The following is a 25,754-nucleotide window of genomic DNA, read 5'->3' as shown; positions in this document are numbered from 1 at the left end:
GCACACATACACACAGGCCCCAGACTTGTATTTTTTTATAACTTCAGGCTTCATATCTCTTCAATTTTGTGTCCTAAAATTATGAAATTCATTGTTTTGTTTCTTCTGGTATATCCTAAGATAGTTATAGATTACATCACTTATATATGGATCCATTCTTCTTTTCAAGATATTTTAAAATTGTTTTAAGAATTTGTATTGAATTTTTATGTACTTTGCTATTTGTTTTAAAATTTTATTTTTTTTAGATCCGTGATGCTATTGATTTTGTTTTGATGAATTTTGCTGAAATGAATAAACTTTGGGTAAGAATGCAACATCAAGGTCATTCAAGAGACAAAGAGAGAAGAGAAAGAGAACGAGAAGAGCTTCGTATTTTAGTTGGAACTAATCTTGTTCGTCTCTCTCAATTGGAATCTATTAATCTTGATAAATATCGCAAGGTATTTTATTTTATTAAATTTTTACATACTATTTTCCTGTACATCCAATTTTGTTTAAAGGAAAGCCATGTCTGATTATCTAAAACTCTGATAATATTAAAGATGTTAACCCTCGTAACACCTATATGTGTAGATATATATTTTTTTCCCTGTTAGATTATTAATATAATTTATTGTATTTAATCCTAAAACCAGTAATTATAGTTTTCTAATCTGTTAAAGCATTTTTATCATACTTATCATTTATTAACTATAAATTTTCAAATAAATTATTTTTAATGTAATGCTATCATATTGCGTATCAAAATAACCACAAAATTCAGGAGAAAGATGTTTCGTATATACATTCTGTACATTTTTATTTGTTATTCTACCTCTTGGAACAGATTTTTGAAAAATGTTTTTATAATGTTTCACATGTAAAATTGTTAATTTACTAATTGAAAATTCTATTAAGTACATACAAGTTATTAAAAATAGTGTGTGTTTTAAAATAAAAAAAGAAAATGAATTTTCTGTTGAAAAAAATATTAAAAAATCTAGACATGTAGCAAAAAAATTTACCTTTGGTACTTTCATCATCCTCCATTTCTTGAAATCTCTTTTTCCACCCTTTGTATTTCTATGGTAATGTTTAGAATTGAAAACAACCAGTATGAACCCTGTAATTAGACCCATGGCAACAATATCTAAATTTATTTTTTTTCCTCCTTTTCATCACATGTTACCCACAAATGCTACTTCTTATTTGGCAGATAAGATAAATGGTAATGTGCCTCATTGCTAGGTTCTGGAAGAACATATGCAGCATGTATTATTACTCTCTCTGCATATTTATTTGTGAATTGGGTATTATGAATTCATCTGTAAAAATAATAATTCAGAATATTTCATAAGATTTCTTAGTGGCCATCCCTTATGACTATGTTAATACTAGAAACTCTTCATTAGGTCTGCAGTGTGCCAGTGGACAGACAATATTTTGCTCATTTGCTGCTGACATAACAGTAGCAGATTGAACATTTCCTTATACTCAGAAGACATAATAAAATCAATAAGTGGATAATAGATGCCAGAATTACTGAGATCATCCATTCTGATGGATGATGGTACTGTTTGTACCATCCAACTATAAAGAATGGTGAAAAATAAAAAAGAATAGATATTGCAAAGTTGTGTAGCAAAGCCAATTTAACAACATTGTCAACTGAACAACAGGTTTCATTTTTTTTTAAATTATGATTGCTGACTGTATAGCTAATTTCTGTATAAAAAAAATACATAGTATATTTATGCTAAATTGTTCAAAGTTAGCTGAGGTTTTTAAGTTTTTTCTTATTTTGAAACAATGAAGTTTTTTTATTATTAGTAATATCTACTTGGATAATGCAGAATATGTATTTATATGTGATATAAATATCAGACCTCATCCAGATCATACCCTATATCCCATCCCTTGAAGGATGTTCCTTTATATTGTTCTCACAAACTTAGTTGAAGTTTAATAAAAGTATATTTTTTTGTTAATTTTTTTCAGTTGGTATTGCCTGGAATTTTAGAGCAAGTTGTCAGTTGTAGAGATGCTATTGCACAGGAGTATCTTATGGAATGTATAATACAGGTATTTTCTGTTTTACATTGGTGGTATGTTTAAAAATAATCAATAAACTAGTTCCTAGAATTGATGAAAAATAAATTTAGAATTCAACAGATATAAAATAGTGTTGGTCTAAAAAATCTTTCTATTTTGTAAAGTGATTAAAATTAAAAATTTTTTGTTGCAGAATTGTACAAGATTTATAAAAATAGAAATTCTTTTAAAGCTTCACCATGTTTGTATAACTCTTATAACTGTGTTGTGTGTGTGCGTGCGTGCGTGCCAGTACAGTTTATGGGTACATGTAGATCGCTTTTTTGAGACTCATGAGAAAAAATGTTCTAAAAATATTTCTTTAGTTTTGCTAAGGTTAAATTTCTCAAAAATACTAAACTAATTTTAAAAGAAAATGAAAATAAAATATTTAACCTAATATTTTATATAATTTTCCCTGAAAGATTAAAATTAAATCTATTGACTGTATAGAAGTGTAAACCTTACTTCTCAAAATGACCTTAACTTGAATAATTTTAATAACTCTCTACATGTGATGGGAAAATCGAATAATGTTTTAAGGCGTGAGAACTCATTGTGAAGTAATGCTTTTCTTTCTGTATTCTAATTAATTTTATATTATACAATTATACCTATATTTAGATAAGGTGTTCCAACTTAAAAGAGGCCCCATCCCTTTGTTTAATCTATAAATAATATAAAGAGTTTTATTTAATAGTAAAACTCTTGCATAATAATAATTTACTGGTCTTGAAAATTATGTCTATCTACTTCTTTGCACTTAACAACAAGTTTAGCCAAGTTTCTGGCTGCTCTTGTTAGCTGTAGTCTGTCTGTTTCCCAGATGGCATTAATAATATTTGTCTTCATTTCATGCAGGGTGCGTGGATAGCTCTATAAATAATTTCTTTTAAGTAACCCAACAGAAAGAAGTCTGTAGTCAGATCAGGGATCTTGGTGGCTACAATCCTTTAGAAATGATTCTTCTACTGAAAAAATCCTGTAGCATCACCACAATAGAGTGAGCTGTATAGCAAGTGATGCTGTCCTGTTGCAACGAGAAGTTATGCTCATCCTTGTAAGGATGCGATGTAGTAAGCCTGTGAACTGTTGAATAATTTTTTGTTAGATGACAGCATCCACAGTCTTCACAAAAAATACGGGTCCTATTGTTTGTTGCCTTGAAACCACACTCATCATACACCTACTTTTTGTGAGTATAGGGGAAATTCAAAGAAAATGTGCAGGTTTTCAGTATTCCAGGACCTGTAGTTCTGATTATTAACATATCCTAAACTGTCTTAAAGTAACCACCCTAAAAGGTAGAAATTAATAATTTATCCATTATTTTAAAATGATGTCTTTTTTGAAGTTGATACCAGATTAAGAGTTGAGTTTCAGTGAAAGCATTATAAGTTTCAGTTACTGAATGTTATTATTTTAAAATAGCAGTTCTTAGAAAATATTTAATAAAACATTTTCTAATAGTAGTATTTCATGCATTAGTTTTTATTGAAATATTTTTTTTAGTTTTGAAATTGTTTTAAAATTAAAAAACAACTGTGCATAAAAGATATGTTTTTTTAGGTATTTCCTGATGAATTTCATTTGGCCACATTAAATGCATTCCTGAAATCATGTGCTGAGCTTCAGCCTGGAGTGAATGTTAAAAATGTAGTTATATCACTTATTGATAGATTAGCTACGTATTCTCAACGTAGTGATGCTGCTACTGCTGATAACGAAAGTGAAATGGGTCGACTGTTTGATATATTCTCTGATCAAGTAGCAACAATTATACAGGTAGGATTAACTGTTTTGATCTGTTCATAAAAATTGAAATCCTATATAGTATAATAGAATCCTTACAGATATTTGCTATTGCGTGAAAACATTTCCAAAAATAATAATTACATTAATGTTAATTGCAGTAATTTGAACACGCTTCATCATTTTGTTATTGAAAAATTATGCCTTACTTAGATTAAAGGACACTGATTATTATAATAAAACCAATATCATAAATAATTTGTTATCAAATGAAAAGTTAATACTATGGGTTAGATAAAGATGGAATAGATGGGTTAAAACAGCAAAAATTTATTATTCTGATAGCAAAAAAATACTTAAGCAATTGTTTATAAGCTGCTCTAATTGTTGTTTTATTAAAAGATATTTTGCTATTTCAGCATTTACTGTATAAAATACTTTATTTAAAATGGAAAAAAGGGCACTGAATACACTGAAGAACATATGATGTAAAATGTATATCAAACACAATCATTGTAAAATATACCCTTATTATTTAGAAACCATCTCTCATTTTAGTGACTCATATAAAAGATTATTAATGTAGCTGTGGAAATGTTTGTAAACATATTTAAGCGTTGTTAATAAACATATTTTAAATATCATTCATACTGTAAATTTTTGTTGGTAGTTTCTAAGGGTTGCCAATGAGTAATGATATTTTTCTCAATAATCTACTAAAGCAACAGTAAAGCAGTTTATGATATTGTGGATACATTTTAAACAATAAAATTTACTCTGCTAATAAAATACACCATGCTAGGCATAGCCAAAATTACAATTAAATAACTGAAAATTTGACTCAAACCTATATTTTAAACTATAGAACTAGTTCTGTTCAAGAAAAGTAACCTACTTAAACAAAAAATATCCTTGAAAACAACTGTACTTGAAAAAATAATCCATAAAACATTCCCTATGGTTAAGGTCTTTTTCTTTTTTTTAAGTTGATTCTCCTTAATTTGGAAAGTAATCTCAGATCATTTCACAGAAATCACAACCATTTCATGAAATTACTATTTCCAGTGTTCATTGTTGCTGTTAAGGTGTCATTGATGCTATAATTCAACTTCTAATCCAATACACTCTTATGTGGTTATTCATACATCAAACTAATGAACAATAAATTCCAATTGACATGGTGGTAAGAGGTAAGAGGAAAGTAGTGAATCAGAAGTTGAATGAAGAGAAAGAGGGAACAGAGAGATAATGTTCTCTTTGAAATTTTATTGTGACAATCAAATAGAGTTGGCATTTAAAACAAATTAAGATAAAGCTTATTAGAATCAATGAATATTCTGTAATTTTTACTTTACCAGCTGTAGCTACTAGTATTGTTATTAGTTAAAAAAGTGTAAGCTCCCTCTATTATTTTTTATTTCTCTTGTTTTGAGGTTCTTGAATCCAAACATACTAATAATCATGATTATAATACCGTTTATTTATATGTTTATGTTGGTTGACCTTTAATTGATTTTATGCATCAGGAATGGCTATCTTATAGTCATGAAATTGACTTTTTACTTTCACAACAGGTATTTGGAATCAATTCTATAATTTTTTTTTTTAAATTGGATGAGTGGGTTGTATATCTCAGTTGGGTTTGTGCCTACTTTTCATGTTTTTTTTTAACTAAAGGAAAAACTTGACCTTAAAAATTTAATTTTTATAAATATTTACTGCTTCACCATATCAATTTTTATTTAATTTGATTGAAGTGCACTTCTCCAAAATTTTAGTTTATTCATTATCTTAAGAATACTTGGAAGAAAATAGTAGTAAAATATACATTTAGAATCAGATGTATCTTTCTATATCCAATTTAAAACTTCATTTTGAAACAAAAATTTTATCTTGTCAATCAAATATCTCATTTTCGCAGACTATACATGGTGTCTGGGCTAAAGGCATCCAAAAGTATAAGAGAACCAGTTAATATAATTTAATAATTTTTTTAATAAACACAACAACTTCACCAAGTTTTAATGTAGGTTAGTCAAGTTCAGTGTGACATCTAGATGTAGCTCAGCAGACATCTAGACGTTAATTTAACTCTTGCCAGATGTATATGAGTATCTGTGGCATTATTAAAGTATCTGTTTCAACAATTCTGTTTTAAATCGTCCAAATTTCAAACTTTTATTTGTACACCAATTCTAATAAATCCACACAACTTTTAATAAATCCACAAGCAAAAATGTCCAAAGGAGGGATATCTAGAGATCTAGGTGGCCATGCCCTTCGTCTGATCAATCAAACATTTGGGGAAAGCGTTCTTCAAGAACATGGTAACATTTCTATGAAAGTGAGGTGGAGCACCATCTTGTTGGAAACTGAAGCCTACAGAAATCTGAGGAACAGCAAGGTTCTCAAGCATGTCAAGGTACATGTGCCCTGTCACAATGAGCTCCATGAAAAAATTGAACGATGTGGCTATTTTGGGCAGTCCTAACCAGACATTGGCTTTCGGTGTGTCGCTTTCATTTTTGATTATTGTATGGGGGGTTTTCAGTTTCCCAAATTTGACAATTGTGTCTGTTAACATTCTTGCACATATGAACGGTTGCTTCATCACTAAATAGCATATCAAGATAATTAGGATTATTTTCAACATGATGCATTACCTCTGCAGCAGACTGATATCGTAGGTAGTGATCATATAGTTTAATGTGATGAAGGAATTGTAACTTGTACGTTCCCAAGCATAGCTGCTTATGAACAATGTCATGAACAGTGGAATGAAAGGAATTTCCAGTTCATAACTAGCCCACCTAATTGACTTTCCAGGACTGGCAGTGAATGCATCACCTACATGATCCACAGTCTAAAACTTTTGGATGATTTTTAGTTTGTGAAACCAACAATCTTCCAGTCTTTCTTAAGGTTGCATCTCACTGACAAATAGACTTGGATGTGGGAGGATTGATATCCCATTGACACACACGCACAGTTAGTCCATGCCATTGAACATGCATAATTGATTGACTCCACTAAGCCCCACACTGAACCACTAAACACTCATTGAACCACTAAACACACATTGAACCTTCTCTTGTGGGGTCTCGACTGAAATTTCATGCCTTGCTGCTAACGCATTCATATTCCGCTGATCTTGAGAGCATACAAAACAAATCTTAGAGATATTTCCGGTCGACTGACCCTATGCTTAAGATATTACCATGACTGGTCTTTTAAATATAGGTCATTACTTTTAGATACCTGTAGCCTGGATACCTTGTACTTAAAATTTTATTTACTATTTATGTGAGTTATTGTTTGTATGCCTATACTAATAAACCTGTTGGGTGTATACCAAACAAAAATGGAGATTTAGATATCTTCCACTGAAAATTGTGAAAAAGATATTTAGAAAAGGAGAATGCATTGTGATAAGATGAGCTGAGATATAGAAAAGCACATACAATTATGGAGATGTGTAAAAATAATAGTTGTAAAGAAAAAAAGGAATAGAAAGAATTCTTTCATTGCCTTACCTAAACAACCAGACTAGAGTTATTCTTGAAATTGTTTTTTTTTTTTTCAATATTACTGTTGTACATGATTCAAGAAATAAAAGTAAACCCTTAACCAGCATCCATTTGACTAGAAAATGAATGTTGTAAGGATTCCACTATTATATCAATATGTATATTTTATTATTTTAATATTTTTTTTATTCATTCATCTATCTCATCTCTGATGAGTGCAGAATGCATAATAAACATTGTTCTGCAAAATGCATTATTAGAATTGTTCTGCAGAAGAAAATTAAAATTTTGTTTACTGTTTATGTGAGTTATTGTTGGTATGCTTATACTAACAAACCTGTTGTGTATACCAAACTAAAATGGAGATTTAGATTTTTTTCAAAAAAAAATCCTGTTTAAATATCAAACTTAAATTTAAAACTGATGTAGAAACATATCGTAGCATTATTTTTCTCAAGCAACTTAGTACTAGTGATATTTTGTGCTCCAAAATTCTAGTTTCGAATGTTATAAATTGAAACACAAAACTAGATGTTTGAACATTTTCAGAAACGTATGGATAAGTCAAGATCAAAGAAGAAGAAAATTAAAATTTTACCTAACATCCATCCTCGATATTGGCCAGGACCATTAATTTCAAATCAGAGCTTGAGGGATCTGTTTACTGTGAAAATATGAAAAAGGAGAAAATGTATTTACGTAATATATATTTATCAAAATATTTCAACTACTTTTACTTTACTTTTTTTTTTCTTTTTTAGAGTTGCGATTTATATATTTGATTAGTTTCATTGATGTAAATAACAATTTCTGTAGCAGGTGCTTGGGTAACTACAATATAGTTACAATACATAGGTCTTTTTTTTTGTCTTCAGTCATTCGACTGGTTTGATGCAGCTCTCCAAGATTCCCTATCTAGTGCTAGTCTTTTCATTTCAGTATACCCTCTACATCCTACATCCCGAACAATTTGTTTTACATATTCCAAACGTGACCTGCCTACACAACTTTTTTCTTCTACCTGTCCTTCCAATATTAAAGCAACTATTCCAGGATGCCTTAGTATGTGGCCTATAAGTCTGTCTCTTCTTTTAACTATATTTTTCCAACTGCTTCTTTCTTCATCTATTTGCCGCAATACCTCTTCATTTGTCACTTTATCCACCCATCTGATTTTTAACATTCTCCTATAGCACCACATGTCAAAAGCTTCTGATCTTTTCTTCTCAGATACTCCGATTGTCCAAGTTTCACTTCCATATAAAGTGACACTCCAAACATATACTTTCAAAAATCTTTTCCTGACATTTAAATTAATTTTTGATGTAAACAAATTATATTTCTTACTGAAGACTCGTTTCGCTTATGCTATTCGGCATTTTATATCGCTCCTGCTTCGTCCATCTTTAGTAATTCTACTTCCCAAATAACAAAATTCTTCTACCTCCATAATCTTTTCTCCTCCTATTTTCACATTCAGTGGTCCATCTTTGTTATTTCTACTACATTTCATTACTTTTGTTTTGTTCTTGTTTATTTTCATGCGATAGTTCTTGCGTACGACTTCATCTATGCCGTTCATTGTTTCTTCTAAATCCTTTTTACTCTCGGCTAGAATTACTATATCATCAGCAAATCGTAGCATCTTTATCTTTTCACCTTGTACTGTTACTCCGAATCTAAATTGCTCTTTAACATCATTAACTGCTAGTTCCATGTAAAGATTAAAAAGGAACGGAGATAGGGAACATCCTTGTCAGACTCCCTTTCTTATTACGGCTTCTTTCTTATGTTCTTCAATTATTACTGTTGCTGTTTGGTTCCTGTACATGATAGCAATTGTTCTTCTATCTCTGTATTTGAATCCTAATTTTTTTTAAATGCTGAACATTTTATTCCAGTCTACGTTATCGAATGCCTTTTCTAGGTCTATAAACGCCAAGTATGTTGGTTTGTTTTTCTTTAATCTTACTTCTACTATTAATCCTAACTCTTCTTCCACTCCCCTTTCAATTCTTCTGTATAGAATTCTAGTTAAGATTTTTGATGCATGACTAGTTAAACTAATTGTTCTGTATTCTTCACATTTATCTGCCCCTGCTTTCTTTGGTATCATGACTATAACACTTTTTTTGAAGACTGACGGAACTTCCCCTTTTTCATAAATATTACACACCAGCTTGTATAATCTATCAATCGCTTCCTCACCTGCACTGCGCAGTAATTCTACAGGTATTCCGTCTATTCCAGGTGTCTTTCTGCCATTTAAATCTTTTAATGCTCTCTTAAATTCAGACCTCAGTATTGTTTCTCCCATTTCATCCTCCTCAACTTCCTCTTCTTCCTCTATAACACCATTTTCTAATTCATTTCCTTAGTATAACTCTTCAATATATTCCACCCATCTATCGACTTTACCTTTCGTATTATATATTGGTGTACCATCTTTGTTTAACACATTATTAGATTTTAATTTATGTACCACAAAATTTTCCTTAACTTTCCTGTACGCTCCGTCTATTTTACCAATGTTCATTTTTCTTTCCACTTCTGAACACTTTTCTTTAATCCACTCTTCTTTCGCTAGTTTGCACTTCCTGTTTATAACATTTCTTAATTGTCGATAGTTCCTTTTACTTTCTTCATCACTAGTATTCTTATATTTTTCACGTGCATCCATCAGCTGCAATATATTGTCTGAAACCCAGGGTTTTCTACCAGTTCTCTTTGTTCTGCCTAAGTTTGCTTCTGCTGATTTAATAATTTCCTTTTTAACATTCTCCCATTCTTCTTCTACATTTTCTACCTTATCGTTTTTACTCAGACCTCTTGCGATGTCCTCCTCAAAAATCTTCTTTACCTTAAAAATCTTCCTCAAGCTTCTCTAAATTCCACCGATTCATCTGACACCTTTTCTTCAGGTTTTTAAACCCCAATCTACATTTCATCATCGCTAAATTATGGTCGCTATCAATGTCTGCTCCAGTGTAAGCTTTGCAGTCGATGAGTTGACTTATAAATATTTGCTTAACCATGATATAATCTATCTGATACCTTGCAGTATCACCTGGCTTTTTCCAAGTGTATATTCTTCTATTATGATTTTTAAATTGGGTGTTGGCAATTACTAAATTATACTTTGTGCAAAACTCTATAAGTCTGTCCCCTTTTTCATTCCTTTTGCCCAGCCCGTATTCACCTACTATATTTCCTTCCTTGCCTTTTCCAATGCTTGCATTCCAATCTCCAACTATTATTAAATTTTCATCTCCTTTTACGTGTTAAATTGCTTCATCAATCTCTTCGTATACACACTCTACCTCATCATCATCATGGGCGCTTGTAGGCATATAGACGTTAACAGTCGTTGTCGGTTTAGGTTTTGATTTTATCCTTATTACAATGATTCTATTACTATGCATTTTGAAATATCCTACTCTCTTCCCTATCTTCTTGTTCATTATGAAACCTACTCTTGCCTTCCCATTATTTGAAGCTGAGTTAATTATTCTAAAATCACCTAACCAAAAGTCGCCTTCCTCTTCCCACCAATCCTCACTAAGTCCTACTACATCTACATTTATCCTATCCATTTCCCTTTTTAAATTTTCTAGCCTACCAACCATTTTTAAACTTCTAACATTCCACGCTCCGACTCGTAGAATGTTATTTTTTTATTTTTTGGTGACCCCTTCCTTAGTAGTCCCCACCCAGTGATCCGAACAGGGGACTAGTTTACCTCCGGAATATTTTACCAAGGAAGGCGCCTCCATCATTGCTATATGAAAATGCAGAGAGCCATATTTTCTTGGAAAAAAAGTAGCTGTAGTTTTCCATTGCTTTCAGCTGCGCAGTACTCAGAGGACTGAGTGATGTTGATATGGCCATTTAAGTCATTCTGACTCACGCCCCTAACAACTACTGAAAGAGCTGCTGCCCTCTTTCAGAATCATTCCTTAGTCTGGCTCTCAACAGATACCTCTCCGATATGGTTGCACCTTCGGTCCAGCTACTCTGTATCCCTGAGCACTCAAGCCCCCTTACCAACGGCAAGTTCTCATGATTCATAGAGGAGGATACATATGTCATATTTATTTAAACACACTTTCTTCGATAGTAGGAAGTTTCATACTGATCATTATCCATTTCTTGAAAACTTATTAAATTTATTTCTCCATAATACTTTTGCTTATAAATTAGGAGATATATTTTCTATTATCAATATTTTTCTCTTTTCTTTTCTTTTTTTTTAGTAGTTTATAAACCTCCTCTTTTCTCTTTGAATGAGATTGAAAACTTTTGGTGAATGTAGGATTTATTTAGAACAGTTTTTTGCTCCTACTTAAAAGTTACTTTTTTTAAATAATATTTTCATGCAGTGAGAATAGTTTTTCACCTTTCATCACACTGGTAGAGTAAATTATTTTTATTTTTTTGGAAGAAAATTAATAATAGTTTTTTTGGGGGGAAATAGTATTTTCAGTAACTAAAATATTGAAATAAATTTGATGATACTTTAAAATAGAGTTTAGTATTAATATCTCATTTTATTAGATTTTTATATGTTTTTATTTTTCAGTTGAGAGTGGATATGTCTTCAGAAGATATAGTTTCCTTGCAAGTTTCACTTGTTAATCTCGCCTTGAAATGCTATCCAGATAGAGTAGATTATGTTGATAAAGTACTCCTTACTACTGTTCAGATTTTCCAACGATTAAATCTTGATAAGTAATATTTTTTTTTTAGAGTAGTTTTTATTTATATTTTATCAAATTACTGGAATGTATTTTATGTAATAGTGTTTTTCTTCTCCATTGTGTTTATCTTGATAGATCTAAAGGAAAAGTTAAGTTGCTAAGTAAAAAATTAATTTTGTGTGAAATTAAATTAGCTAGAAAATTACATAAACATGATTTTCATTTAAATTTTGCTACATTGTTTAACAATGGATTCCATATTTTTTGTTTTGTTATTTCTTAACTATAATTTATTATTTGTGGCTTCATTCTTGCTCAACATTTTTCACTGATAAACCTTTACATCCCTTGTATCTCAAAACGAGGATGGGGCTAGATAAATAATTTGCATTGCTGCATTAGACTTATTGAAATCCACAGTCACATGAGGTTCTACCCAAATATTCTTGAAATTTGTATTACATGCATGAATGAGCATTAATATTAACAAGTGCTGCTATTAGCACTATATTACACTTTTGTGAATCAGTGCACCTAGCAGCTTTAATGTAAGCTGATGTGTTTGTTGTTGGCAGACATTTTCCGTTGTCACATTTGCCTTGCAATTACAATTTTGTAATGAACAGTCTGAGAGAAAAATGTATCTGCATCAAATTCTGTTTTAAACTTGGTAAAACAGTTGCGAAAACACTCAAAATGTTAGTGCAAGCATTTAGTTACCACACGTTAGGCCATACGCAATGTGTGGCTGTTTTAACGAGAGGCTGAACATCTGTTGATAATGAAGAATGTTCAAGACAACTGTCTTTTGACAGTACAGTAGAAAATGTCATTGCTCTTCAGAATGTGATTGTAGAAGATGATCAGCTACCGACAATTTTGTTGTGGGATTATTGTATGGATCTTGTCACCAGATTTTATCACAAGAATTGAACATGGGAAGGATGGCTGTGAATATGCAAGTTCATGCCTCAACTGCTGAGTGGAACAAAAACAGCATTCCATAATTGTCTGCAATGAACTAAAGAACTACTTCAAACTGACCCGTATTTCCTTTTAAGGTTATCACTGGTGATGAAAATTTGGTTTATGGATGGATTCCTGAAATTAAGCTGCAATCTTCCCAGTGAAAGAAGATATCTTCCTTTTAGCCAAAGAAAGCCTGTCAAGTCAAGAGTAATGATCAGTAATCATTGATCTGTTTCTTTGATATTGATAGGATTATTCATAAGAAGTTTGTACTTCCTTGTCAGGCAGTTAATGGAGAATTCTGTTGGACTGACCAAGATGACCAAGAAATATATAAGAAAACTTACAGTGAAGTGGGACCAAAGTCACTGCGTCCTTTACTTCTACGATGCAAGGGCACGTACTGCTTTCACTGAGCAGAAGTTTTTGGACGAAAAACAATGTGACAGTTGTTCCCAACTTGGCTCCATAAGACTTCTTTTCTTTCAAAAATCTTGTTGAAGTGTTGAAGACTTGTTAATTAGAAGAGATTTAAGGTAAATTGCAGACTGATGAAGACATTTCATCAACAATCTTTTAAGATGCATTCCATTCTAGAAGTGCTGGAATCATTGTTTGACCTGTCAAGGGGACTGACTACTTTGAAGGTGGATTAGAGATTCAAACAGATCCAAGTATGATGTGATTCATTTAGGCTTATGTTTTGGGAACTTTTGGATAACCCTTCCTACATTTAAGCTCACATGTATCAGTTTATCCAAACTTAAAACACATGTAGTATGTTTGAACTCTTTACTGCACTAAATTTGTAATATACAAGGTATGGCTATTAAATGCTGTAAAATATTTTATTTTAAATTTATACATATTTAGTTATTATCCCCTTCAACATACACTCCTCCTCTATCCCTACAACACTCCATGCGAATTTTCAATTGTTTGAAACAGTGCTGGAGATTTTCTTCTGTGAGCTCTTTCATGATGCGTGCCACTTTTTGTTTTATAGCTTCAAAAGTCTGAAATCTTGTTTCTTTTAATGTAAATTTGACCTTGGGGAACAGATAAGTCACATGGTACCAGGTCAGGCGATAAGGCAGATGGTCTAACACTGGTATGTTATATTTGGCTAGAAACGTCTTGCAGACAATGCAGTATGAGCCAGTACGTTGTCCTAATGAAGAACCCATGACTTGTTCTTCCACATTTCAGGTCATTATTTTCTTATTTTTTCGTGGAGTTTAGCAAGGACCTTGAATAAAAACAAGAATAGTTAACTGACGGTCAGATCGGATCAGATTACCAATTTTTTCAATATTTTTATCCGTTTTTGATGTAGAAGAGCGACCCGGGCAAACATCATCTTCAACGTCTTTTTGGCCACCTTAAAAACACTTAAACCACTCAAAAACCTGCGCTCGTGATAAACATTCATTGTCATATACTTTTTTTTAATAAAAGATAACTTTTAGTAGCAGTTTTTCCAAGTTTCATACAAAATTTCGCAACAATTCTTTGCTCTAATAAAACACTTATCATTTTTTCGGTAAAACAAAAAACAGGTGTTGTCCAAACGAAGACCATGGCCAGACTAATATGTCTACAGGAACTGGAGTGGCAACAATCAAAAGAGAAGGCTTCATGCTACACAGCTGTCGGTCATACGAATTTGGTGCATGTTTATGTTTAATGCATGCTACAGTTCTTCTGTAGCAGCATTAATCTCATTATTTAATAACCACACTTTATCTCTTTAAACTTATGAATTTAATCACTTGATTAAAATGAATGAATTTTTTTTTTTTTAAGTGGACCCTGATATAACAACCTAATCCATTCCCGGAGATAAATTGTAATTCAGTTAGAAATAAATGAGTCAAAAATATTGCATAGCTAAATTGTTGTAGCCACAACTGTAGGATGATCCTCATTCAATATTCCTTTTCAGTGAAGATAAATTAGACTATACCAATTGGCCAGTCAGATTCTATATTTTATATTGCTTAAATTAGGTGTATGATCTGTTTCAGGCTTAAAACCTGGCATACATTTTTCTTTGTCTATATATATGCCTGTGATGGCATAGATTTCCAGTACAGACCTGCTTTATTATAATCAACTGTTAAACAAACTGAGAATTTCCTTTATTTTTTAATTCAGATAATTTGTTAGAATTGTTTTCAGTGACTGAAACATCTGCACATGCAGCTTTATATATTATTTTAGTATTGTAAGACTTTGATACTGATATAATATTATTGAAAAATTAATATCGATTGTTTTATTATTATTTACTATTAAATTTTATTGTGTGAAAATTATTACTTAATTTTACATTAATTTACAGTACTAGAATTAACAATAAACAGTATAATTAATATTTAATAGAATTTAACGTAAAGTGGAGGACATGAAAACAGACACAAAATTACAACATAAATTTTCTGCCATAACTATGCTATTTGTTAACCAATTTTTAAAAATAAAATGTCATTTTATTCAAAATAAAAGGCTTAATATTTTAGTAAAACATACATTTTGATAAAACTAATACTTATGTAAATATAACATTGAAAAATAAACATTGCCGCCATTTTGGAATTTGCAAAGGTATTTAGTCCTGATTTTTTGCTAATTTTAAAATTTTATTACCAAGACACTAACCAAATATTAATGTGATTCCTCTATCTGAACCTGAGATATAAATTTTTATATCAAAATAATGAAATGGCGGACGGGGAGCATGAAGGACAATTGCCATTTTTCCTAAGGATATTTTTTGTTTAGTTTTACAAGTAAAATCTGAAAAAGTATAGCCAGCCAACATTTTAGAAACACCCTTTATAAAAAAGATCATGTTTGTCTCTTAGTCTTTCAAAAGAAATTTTAATAGCACCTGTCCTAAGAATTTATTCAATGTATTTCTGCCCCAAAAGCTTGTTTTCTCCTCCTGAATCCAAAGATTAATTACTTTTACAGATTCTTTCATTCCAAAGCTAATTTCTTTACTTTATCATATTTTCTTCCTTCCTTGAGATCATACATAAACAATCTATAGTGTTGGTCACGTAAATTACTTTTTATCTTGATTCCTCAAGATAGATGATGAATCAACTTGAATGTTGTTATAAACATCTGATCATATCTTCCTCACTACTGCGTACATTCATATTCTCATTTCATGTACATTTGTTAGCTCCTTTTCATTTTTCACTCTTGTTGGTTCAAACATTTTCAATATTTTTCTCCAGCACCATCAGGTATAAGCTTTAAGTTATTTTCTTTTCATTTTTCTGGGTGTGATAGACATGATTATATTGCCTTACTTCATTTATTTCAATATAAGAGCCAAAAATCTTTTTAGGAGATCTTTCTTCATTTTGAAATTATCTCTTTAATCTTTAAGTTAAACCCTTGTTCCTATCATTGGGAAGGGAATAAAAATAATATACTTTAATTACTAAATACAAATCTTTACAGTTTTTTCTTATTAAATTTTTTGATGGAGAAGACTAAAAATTATAAGAATATGTTAGCAGTGTGATGTGTTATTACAATTTAATTTCTTTGTATTGAATTTTTTTAGTATTTTTTCTAATCTCTTTTATATTAGGCTACTTACTTTTCTGATTAATATATTTTTTTTTAGGTTTAAATGGGTTATAACCTATTATGTGATAAGAATTTTTCAGTATCTTAATGCCATTTACTATTCCATTTCTAAAGATTGTTCAGTTTGCAAAATAAATATAATAATTTTACTATTAAATAATTCATATTTTTTAGACCCTATGGTGTGGCTGACCTGATCATTTTGTAACCTAATTCTAGTACACATGCCAAGCCTGTTGCATTGTTTTTTAGTTATATTTTTATGCACTATAATGGCAAGATTTTAAAAGATAATTAAAATTTTGCAATAAATTTGCTGAAAGTTTAAATGATAAAACAAAACAAATAATATTACGACTGTAATTTATACTATTAAAAAATTGAGTGTGTGCATGTGTGCACGCATGTAATATGAAATCAAGCAAAACAAATGTATATTCTAATAGTGGATTAAAAAATGACCTGATGTCACCAACTGGCACTTTACAACAAACTTAATAGTCTTCAAAATAATCAAGGAGGTATAAAAAGCATGATGCAAGAACCAAATTTCAAATGACTGCTTTCAAATTTTCAGGATACAATTGTGTTATCCCAAGGAAGGTTTTAAGCCATAGATTGAGGCCTAGCTCCTTTGGAGGGGTATGACGGTGGTATCAGATTTTCTCTGTCAAGAATGAGGGAAATGTTGGAGGAAAGAAAACTTTTCAAACTTTAATTGTTTTTTATCAGTATTATTCTTACAATCATATGATGATAACACAAACACAGCAGGGGTCCAGGGGGAGGAGCTTCCTGGCTAGGCGAGAACTGAGCAGCTAGGTAATTTTAAAAAATCTATATTTGAATTTATATAAGAGGGCGATATATTTATAGATGTTGACTGGTGCCAGTAAGAAACAAATCCCTAGAAAGATTCATAGGTAGAACTGCTCACCACATTCTTAACTTAGATGATATCTACCCAAATCATTGACATCTCCTTGAAGGCAGAAATCAAGGATAAGGGAAAGAAATAGCTAATGAAAAGCATTCATGTATTCACAAAGAAATGCAAAATGAAGAAACAAACAAATCCACTCAAAGGATTACTTTCAAGTACTACACAGATACTGGTTGCCCATCCCAATATTACTTCACTGGGACTTTTGAGAATGTTTAACCAGAATAGATATCATTGCTGAACAGTTTTACATTAGCAAAACTAGTTTTAAATATAAATTATATCAAATTACTTTTCTCCAGATACTAAAGAACCATCCAAGAATAGACTGAGCCTTCATTGGAAAAAAAACTTTGTTCTTTTTCAAAACTGTACTGTTTCTGGAAATATTTGAGGTTATAAACCTCAGCCAGCTCCTCACATGACTAATTTGGATAATTCTTTTACGAATGAGAGTTTTTTAAAAGAAACCTCCATTATCATTTATGAGGATACTTTTCCAATATCATTTGTTACACTTATAAAAAAAATTAATACAATTTTACTGATAAAATCCAGGTGATATGGAATCATACGACCTTGGCTTTGATATTTCTGAGGCAATAAGAATTATGAGAGTGAAAGGTCTGTTAAAAGTAAAGATTAAAATTTTTCACATTATTTAGAAGATCCAATCTGTTGGAGCCTCTTTGTATAATGGTATAAAACTAACTGTGTTTGTGATTTCTAAAGTACACTTCATATCATTTTAATAGTCCATTGTGGTTGTTCTTTGGTTACATCTTATGTTCTTCTAAATTTCTCTAAAATATATAAGGATTTTTTAAACAAATTTGTCTGCTTTTACTCTGTAAATTTTGTATTAATCTTTCTACTGTTTACATGGTGTTTTTTTTTTTTTGTATAATCATTCACCTAAAATATCCGTACCAGGTTAATTTAGGTGTTAGTGGCAACATTATCAATTCTGATGCTTTTTAGGACTAGGTGCAAATCAAATTAATATTATAATATGCTTTTAAGTGATTCTGTATATTCATTTTATCAGTATATTTAAGTCAATGGTATAATTGTTTAAAGGTTTAATTGTTATGGTTAAATTAGCATGATGTAGGACAAGACCAACTACTGCCTAATTGTAATTTGGCATATATTCTCATTTGAGAAAATATAATTTAAAAATATTTATAAAAAAATTAATTAAAATTAATTTAGTAGTTTTGATTATTTGATCTTTGTTTTTGAACTGATGTTTATTTAGACTGGCTTACAATTCAGCAGTATCAAAAGAATTGTCCCGTTTATTGAAGATACCTATTGATCATTATAACAATGTACTAACAGTACTCGAACTGGCTCACTTTGCTCCACTTCTGGAATATTTTGATTATTTAGGACGTAAATCAATTGCTGTGTATATTGTTAACAATGTATTAAATAGTGAAACATTTATACCAACACCTGAAGAGGTAAGAGTATTTCACATTATGCAACTCTTTTATTTTATATTTATTATAGTAATTTTTTTTTCATTTTTTAATTTGTTTATTGAATTTCCTTTGCATGAATGAGAAGTGATGTAATTATTTCCTCGTGAATAGAAATAATGCTCTGACAAATAATTCAGTTACTTAACCATTTATAGAATCAATGGATTCATGTATCTATATATATATATATATATACATATGTATGTATATTTTATTTTGCAAGTCCTTACAATTTTTAATAAAAAATGTTTTGTCTTGGATTTTTTAAATTCCAACATAAATCAATAATTATGTTAGTTGTTCACTTATTTCTTACAAAGTAGAAAAATTATTATAGCGTCTATGGTAGAGGTAATGGAATTACTTAAATATTTTAAGTGGGAGATTATCTGATTTGTGTATAATTTCAATTATCTTATAATATCAAAATATTGGTATAAAAAAATTTCACTTGACATTTTGTCTAAAATAATGGCTCACTAAAATTTAGTCTGCTTGTATTTATTTTTCAGAATAAAAAATATATAAATATGAATTAGAGAATAAAGTATTTTATTAGGACCTGGTAAAGCTTTAAATACATTACTAAAAATTGGATAATTTGTACACTAGATAACCAAAGTAGGGATAAAATTAGTTTTTCTACACATAAATTAATATTTTAAATTTCCAATTGTCTCAGTAAATGTTATGTTACTACATTTAACATTAGAGTAAAAGATTACATTAATAATTTAAAATAATAATTACCAAATAGTAGAAAAAATTATATTTGTTAACAGTAGATATTTTATAAATTAATGTTGTTGAAGCTGAATTTCTCATTTATCGTAGTAAGTATGTGGTCACCCTCCCCAATCTGTCACCAAATTTTTCATGCTAATATAGCTTGCAGTTTGGGTAGACACACCATCTGATACAAACATAATCTAATCAGAAAATTACTTAGTATATTTTATTAACTCCTTAAAATAGAAAAAAAAATACTTTAAAACAATTAAACGAATCATCCGTTCATGAATTGGCCACACCTTCTCAAACAAATTTCTTAAACTTCATTCCTATCAGAGTTCTTTCAGTAAAAAAAGGGGTTATGAGAAATGAGCATTGTAAAACAGTATCATATATCATTGCATTTCCTCAACACAAATTCTTAATTCTTTCCCCATTTTACACTGTTTTTTCATCAATTAACCTGAACAATTATAAAATTTAGATATGTTGTCATCAGTAACAGCTCTTTGCCAATTTGCATATGGCACATTTTTCACAAACTCTTCATTTAAAAAACAATTTTACCTAGTAGTCATTCACTCTTACTTGTGATGAGAATTCTTTGCCAAACTATTTGAAATTTATAAAAATTGTAAAAGATCTGTCCCTCTGTTTAAAAAAAATTTATAATTATCCATTTTGTAATACTATGTTTTTTTTACACGTATAACTATTATGGTGGTAATGTGAATTATCCTTGTTAAGCAATATGGATGAGTTACTATCTGAATTCTGGTTTGTTTTCTTTAATGTTTAGTATTCAAAGATTATAGAGTCCTGATGATGTTTATCGAACTTAGAGCCATGGGGTAGATGGTTCCTTTCCATCATAGAATTATGCAAGCTAGTGACTTGTAATTTTAAAAAAACTGTATGCAAAACAATTTATATGTTTATACCTTCACTTTCTACCAACTCCTAAACTGCTTTGTTAAAGTGAATTTTTGCATGTGTACGTGTTATTAATATAACTTTTAAATTGCAAACAATCTGTACAAGATAGATTACACCTAAAAATGATGTTAATAAGAATCTCTACACCATTCTAAACAGGCAGCAAACATATGGAAACACTTGAAATCAAGTAAATTATATTCAAAAATATATTTCAGTCTTTGAAACTGGCAGATTCTACATGATAGTCACTCTGGAGTAGACTAATAATACACAGGTTCCTCTGGAATGGCGTTGTTCAATAATAAAAGAACCATTCTTCTTTGTGTATCTATCTCTTGCTCATCTAAAAAGGAATTCAAAAAAAGCTTATTAGTAAATTAGTAATCATCTTCCCTAGACTTCATGTAGGATATGTATGGCACAAAACAGTTCAAGATATTTAAATAAAAGAGATACCTCCCTCTTTCAGAGATTAGATTAGCACTGTTATTAGTGTCTATATATCAGTATCCTAACATCTAATATGATTCTACTTTATTGTTGGTTGAAGAGTAAACAACTCTATAGTGCTCTTATACCATCTCAAAATTTAACTGATATAGGTTAAATATGTATCAGTTTATAGCTATTTATTTATAGTCATCAGTTTGTCAGCTAAAATGAGTTCTCTCCAGCCCATCTTGCTAGATTGATAAACTCTCTTGCAGAACTCTGATATTAAGTCCTAACTAACAAGAATTCCTTAGATAGATGTTGCTTGCTGGTTCCTGCAAACATAAAATCATTTCACCTATCTTGACCCCAATATGGCAAGTGATGATTGTTGAACAAAACATGCAATAACAAAACAAATCTGATATCAGATCTACTTAAAAGTTGAGGTATGAAGTGGTTTTCTGTTTTTTCCTTCATTAAACTAAATGTAATACTATTGCACACAAGTACACTAAACCCATCAAAACAGGGTTACATTAAACTTATCACCATGTGACAACTCGTCACCATATGGTCTGGCTATGTAGTAAACATCATTAATCCTATACAAATCAGGTTTTACTGATGCTACTTGTATTTAATCTGTTTTGTATTCATCTCAGTCATTATGTTACTAAAACAGATGATGTGCATAACATAGCTTTCTCCCTTCTTGATAATTTAAAACAATTTTTATGTTATTAGATAAATAATTAAAAAGATTTAAAGGTTCCATTGCTTATATTACAGGTAGATACTGTGTTGATTATGATTGCACCACTAATTCAGGATCAGCCTGATCAGCCACCTGGAGAAGAGGATCCTGAAGATTTTGCTGAAGAGCAAGGACTTTTAGGAAGGTAAAAAGGAATTTAGCGTTGGCTTATACGGTGTTAGTAATCATTAATGTTTAGCACATTGCGAAAGTATATCTAAATAGCAGTGGGTATTTTTAATTAATTAAGTTAATTAATTTTTAATTTTTGTGGAGAAGTAGCACCAATCATACTAAAACAAAAAGAACTGATAGACATAGTTCCAGAGCTACATCAGTTTCCTTATTTCTTGTTTTATTAATATGGATATAAATTTAACAGGTTTAAACAAAATAGACTATCTGTAACAGTCTTTCTTACAACTGGTATTGTATGTAAAGTATTCTAGGCATAAGTTTATACTAATCAGAGTTGCTTTCATTGAGGATATTGTTCATTATATAGACATTTCCTGTGTTTAATAGTGAGTATGTGCTGATGTGCATTTCAGTGGGCTTGGGATGTTTATATTTATTTAATTATTTAGTTAAAACTAAACTTGACACCCAATTGTAGTTGCTTTTTTTTGTGGTGAGAAGAGAAATGAATTTTTAATAAGTGAAAATGACAAATCTGACAGGAAATTCAGAACCTTCTTAATGGATAGCAGAAATGTTTCCACTACATTAACATCAGCTACACAACAGTATTTTCACTTCATGAAAAAGGTAATGTGAAACTACTTCATTTTTTCCTTGTTTACACAATTTCAGAGAATTTAAAAGATTAAAATGTTAAATTAGATGTAGGTTGAGAATATCTTTTTGGAGAAATCTTATTGTCAAAGAGTAATAAAAAAGACTTATCTGGATAATATAAAAGTTCTGAATTTTACAGTAGGAGAAGATCACTAACACAGTACTTCCAATAGTTTCTTTGTCCTTTCAGATGACAGCACATAAACTATCAACAACTAACTAATCGCTTCAAACTTTGAGTTATCTCCCATTGTTGTTTGAAAGAAATAAAAATAAAAATTCCCTTAGGAACACCTACCTTCAAATGAAACAAAGATTGTGTTAAAAATACATTGTATAGCCAATAATTTAAGTTGTGAAACCTCATTAATATCTATTAATTAATGCGACAATATCTACAGATACTTTTCTATAACAAGACATACAAGAATGTTTTGGACAGTGTGAAAAGCAATAGATTTAAGAATGCCAAATTTTAAGTTCATAACTTTAAAGGACTAGGAACCAAATCATTATTATAACTACATACCTTTTGAATCTAACCTTAAGTGGCCACATAATGAACTCAGCCTATATGAACTATTAAGTTCAGAATAATTTGTTGAATAATGTTTTTCATAAATATTCTGTATAACATTTTTGAAAAAAAGTTGAATCAGCATTGTATTAAATTCTTGATAAATATTTTTTGCAATTTTGTATCTTTCGCTTCAGGTTTATACATCATCTGAAATCTGATACTCCTGATCAGCAGTATTTATTATTAAGTATGGCTAGGAAACATTTTGGTGCTGGAGGTAACAAACGTATTTGTCATACATTACCTCCTTTAGTATTCCAGGCCTACCAGCTTGCATTTAAATATAGTGCATTAAGAGATCAGGTATGTTGTTATAAATATAATTTTTAATATTTCATTCAGGCATTTTATATTATATTATATTATATTATTTTATATACGTATATATTATTTTTATAACGTGTATATTATTATTATTATATATATTATTTTACAACGTGTATATACCTACTTACAATTCGTTTACAAAGTGAAAAATTAGTAAAAAAGTATAAATAGTGCAATTTGTGTTGTAAAAAAATGTTAAATTTTTAAATGATTACAAATAATTAGTGTAATTCTATTTATTATGAAATGATATTTCTGTATAAATTGAAAATATTACTTTGTTACAGGATGAAATGTGGCAAAAGAAATGCCAAAAAATATTCCAGTTTTGTCATCAAACAATTACTGCTTTAACAAAAGCAGAATTGGCAGAATTACCTTTGAGATTATTTCTACAAGGTGCTCTTGCTATTGGTTGTATTGATTTTGAAAATCATGAAACGGTCGCCTATGAATTTCTTTCACAGGTTGTATTATTATTACATTATTCATTAGTTGACCATTTATATGTAATTTAACAGATATGTATTCATATAAACTTTTCCAAGATTTTTTTTTACATTAAATTATTTTATTTAGAGAGGCTCCTTGCTGCTTGTCAAGTGTAGTATTATTTATAAAGAAATACTTTGTTTATGTCATACTGGCATTAGGATTGTATTATGAAAAATAATTGTAACTCCACAGAAATAAAATCAACAGAAAAAATGAATTCTTCGGTGAAAATTAAGGTGGATTGGATTATTCAGATTTGATGACATGTTAATTAATCCGCAATTCATTATTGAAGTACATTTTGTTACAATTATTTTTATAAAATATCAGGTTAATTAGGATTTGTGTATGTTTATAATAAATTATAAAAATAAATCATAATATTGTCAGAAAATTTTATTTTTTCTTATTTGGGTTGTATGCATTATAGAGGAACGTTATACAAGGAGTCTTTTCTTTAATATTTTGTGAAAGTAAAATATTAAATATAAATATTAATTATATTTTATCACACAGCTGAAATTAATTTCAACATTAAAATAACAATACGTACATTTACCAATCTTCTATTATCTAGGCCATCCTTCACTTATTACTTTTACATGCAGTTTATTTATTTATTTTTATTTTGTGGGTTTGTAATTTAAATGTATATTATTTGTTGGTTTTAATGTAGAGAATTGTTAATCTTTTAATTTAAAATTGATATCAAATAAAAATTCTTGACTTCATTCACAGAAGCAAGCAACAGCCAGCAGAGATTGTTTTAATCAAAATTTTGATTGAAATTTAATGAAAAATGGATTTATTTGTGCTTTATCATTTTATACAAAAATAAATTATTAATTAGTTAAAAATTGAGAAGTTGTCAATCAGTTAAAAATTTGCATTTGAATAGAAAAGGGAATATTTTTTATAATTTATTTTTTATAATTTATTTTTTAATATATTTATTATAGAATTATAAGTCCTAAAATAGTTTAATTGTATTCTAAAGTTGTCACATGTGTAAATAACCTAGTAATTGGCCCCTTTCAACCACTCACAGTTTGGTTAATTAATCCATAGGAGGAATTGACAAAAATCCAATAAAAATTAATTAAGCCATTATTACAAATGCCTTACATTCAGTTTTCAACCAAAAATTTGAAGAAAAAAAAACATATTTACGGGCGTTTTAAAATGATTTGTGCAGAAGTAGGGAATGTTTAATTGACTTGATTTTTTTTTCACCCAAAAATAAAAATAAAAAAGTAGAAATTATTGAATTTTCAGGAAAAAAGTATTATTAATCTGATAAAAGAAGACAAAATTTTATAATTGTTTTTCTTAAAAATATTTTTACTTATTTAAAATATAACTATAAAGAGAAGATTTGAGAATAGAGTTTCATGTGTTTGGAGTTATATTTTTACTATACAAGCAAAAAGAAAATTATATAAGGCTGACAATGTGGACTTGTTTATTATTCATAGCCTCATAGTCTTATATTTGCTTATGTTCATTGTTTATCTTTCTGTTATTATAACACCAAATCAATTATTACTTTGCTATCTGTCTGTACCAAAAATGACATGTGTACAGTGATAAATCTTCTTCATTCTGAGCAGGTGAAATCTGCAGAGGTTATTCAC

The 25,754-nt window shown here is 29.7% G+C and overlaps 1 protein-coding gene across 3 annotated transcripts in view; it reads left to right on the top strand.

Annotated features, from left to right (window-relative positions):
- Nucleotides 1–25,754, top strand: part of Vps35 (Vacuolar protein sorting 35) — a 67,269-nt gene that overhangs the window by 31,427 nt on the left and 10,088 nt on the right. For all 3 annotated transcript variants that reach the window (XM_075362564.1, XM_075362555.1, XM_075362546.1), the window contains 8 exons: nucleotides 249–443; nucleotides 1,981–2,064; nucleotides 3,643–3,858; nucleotides 11,932–12,080; nucleotides 18,832–19,039; nucleotides 21,956–22,065; nucleotides 23,433–23,601; nucleotides 23,913–24,092. In XM_075362564.1, coding sequence (XP_075218679.1) covers nucleotides 249–443; nucleotides 1,981–2,064; nucleotides 3,643–3,858; nucleotides 11,932–12,080; nucleotides 18,832–19,039; nucleotides 21,956–22,065; nucleotides 23,433–23,601; nucleotides 23,913–24,092 — 1,311 coding nt within the window. The remainder of the gene's footprint in view (nucleotides 1–248; nucleotides 444–1,980; nucleotides 2,065–3,642; nucleotides 3,859–11,931; nucleotides 12,081–18,831; nucleotides 19,040–21,955; nucleotides 22,066–23,432; nucleotides 23,602–23,912; nucleotides 24,093–25,754) is intronic.

Source organism: Lycorma delicatula, chromosome 1 (genome assembly GCF_047948215.1).
Source record: "Lycorma delicatula isolate Av1 chromosome 1, ASM4794821v1, whole genome shotgun sequence".
In the NCBI taxonomy this organism is placed as follows: Eukaryota; Metazoa; Arthropoda; class Insecta; order Hemiptera; family Fulgoridae; genus Lycorma; species Lycorma delicatula.
This window is presented reverse-complemented; position numbering and strand designations above follow the sequence as displayed.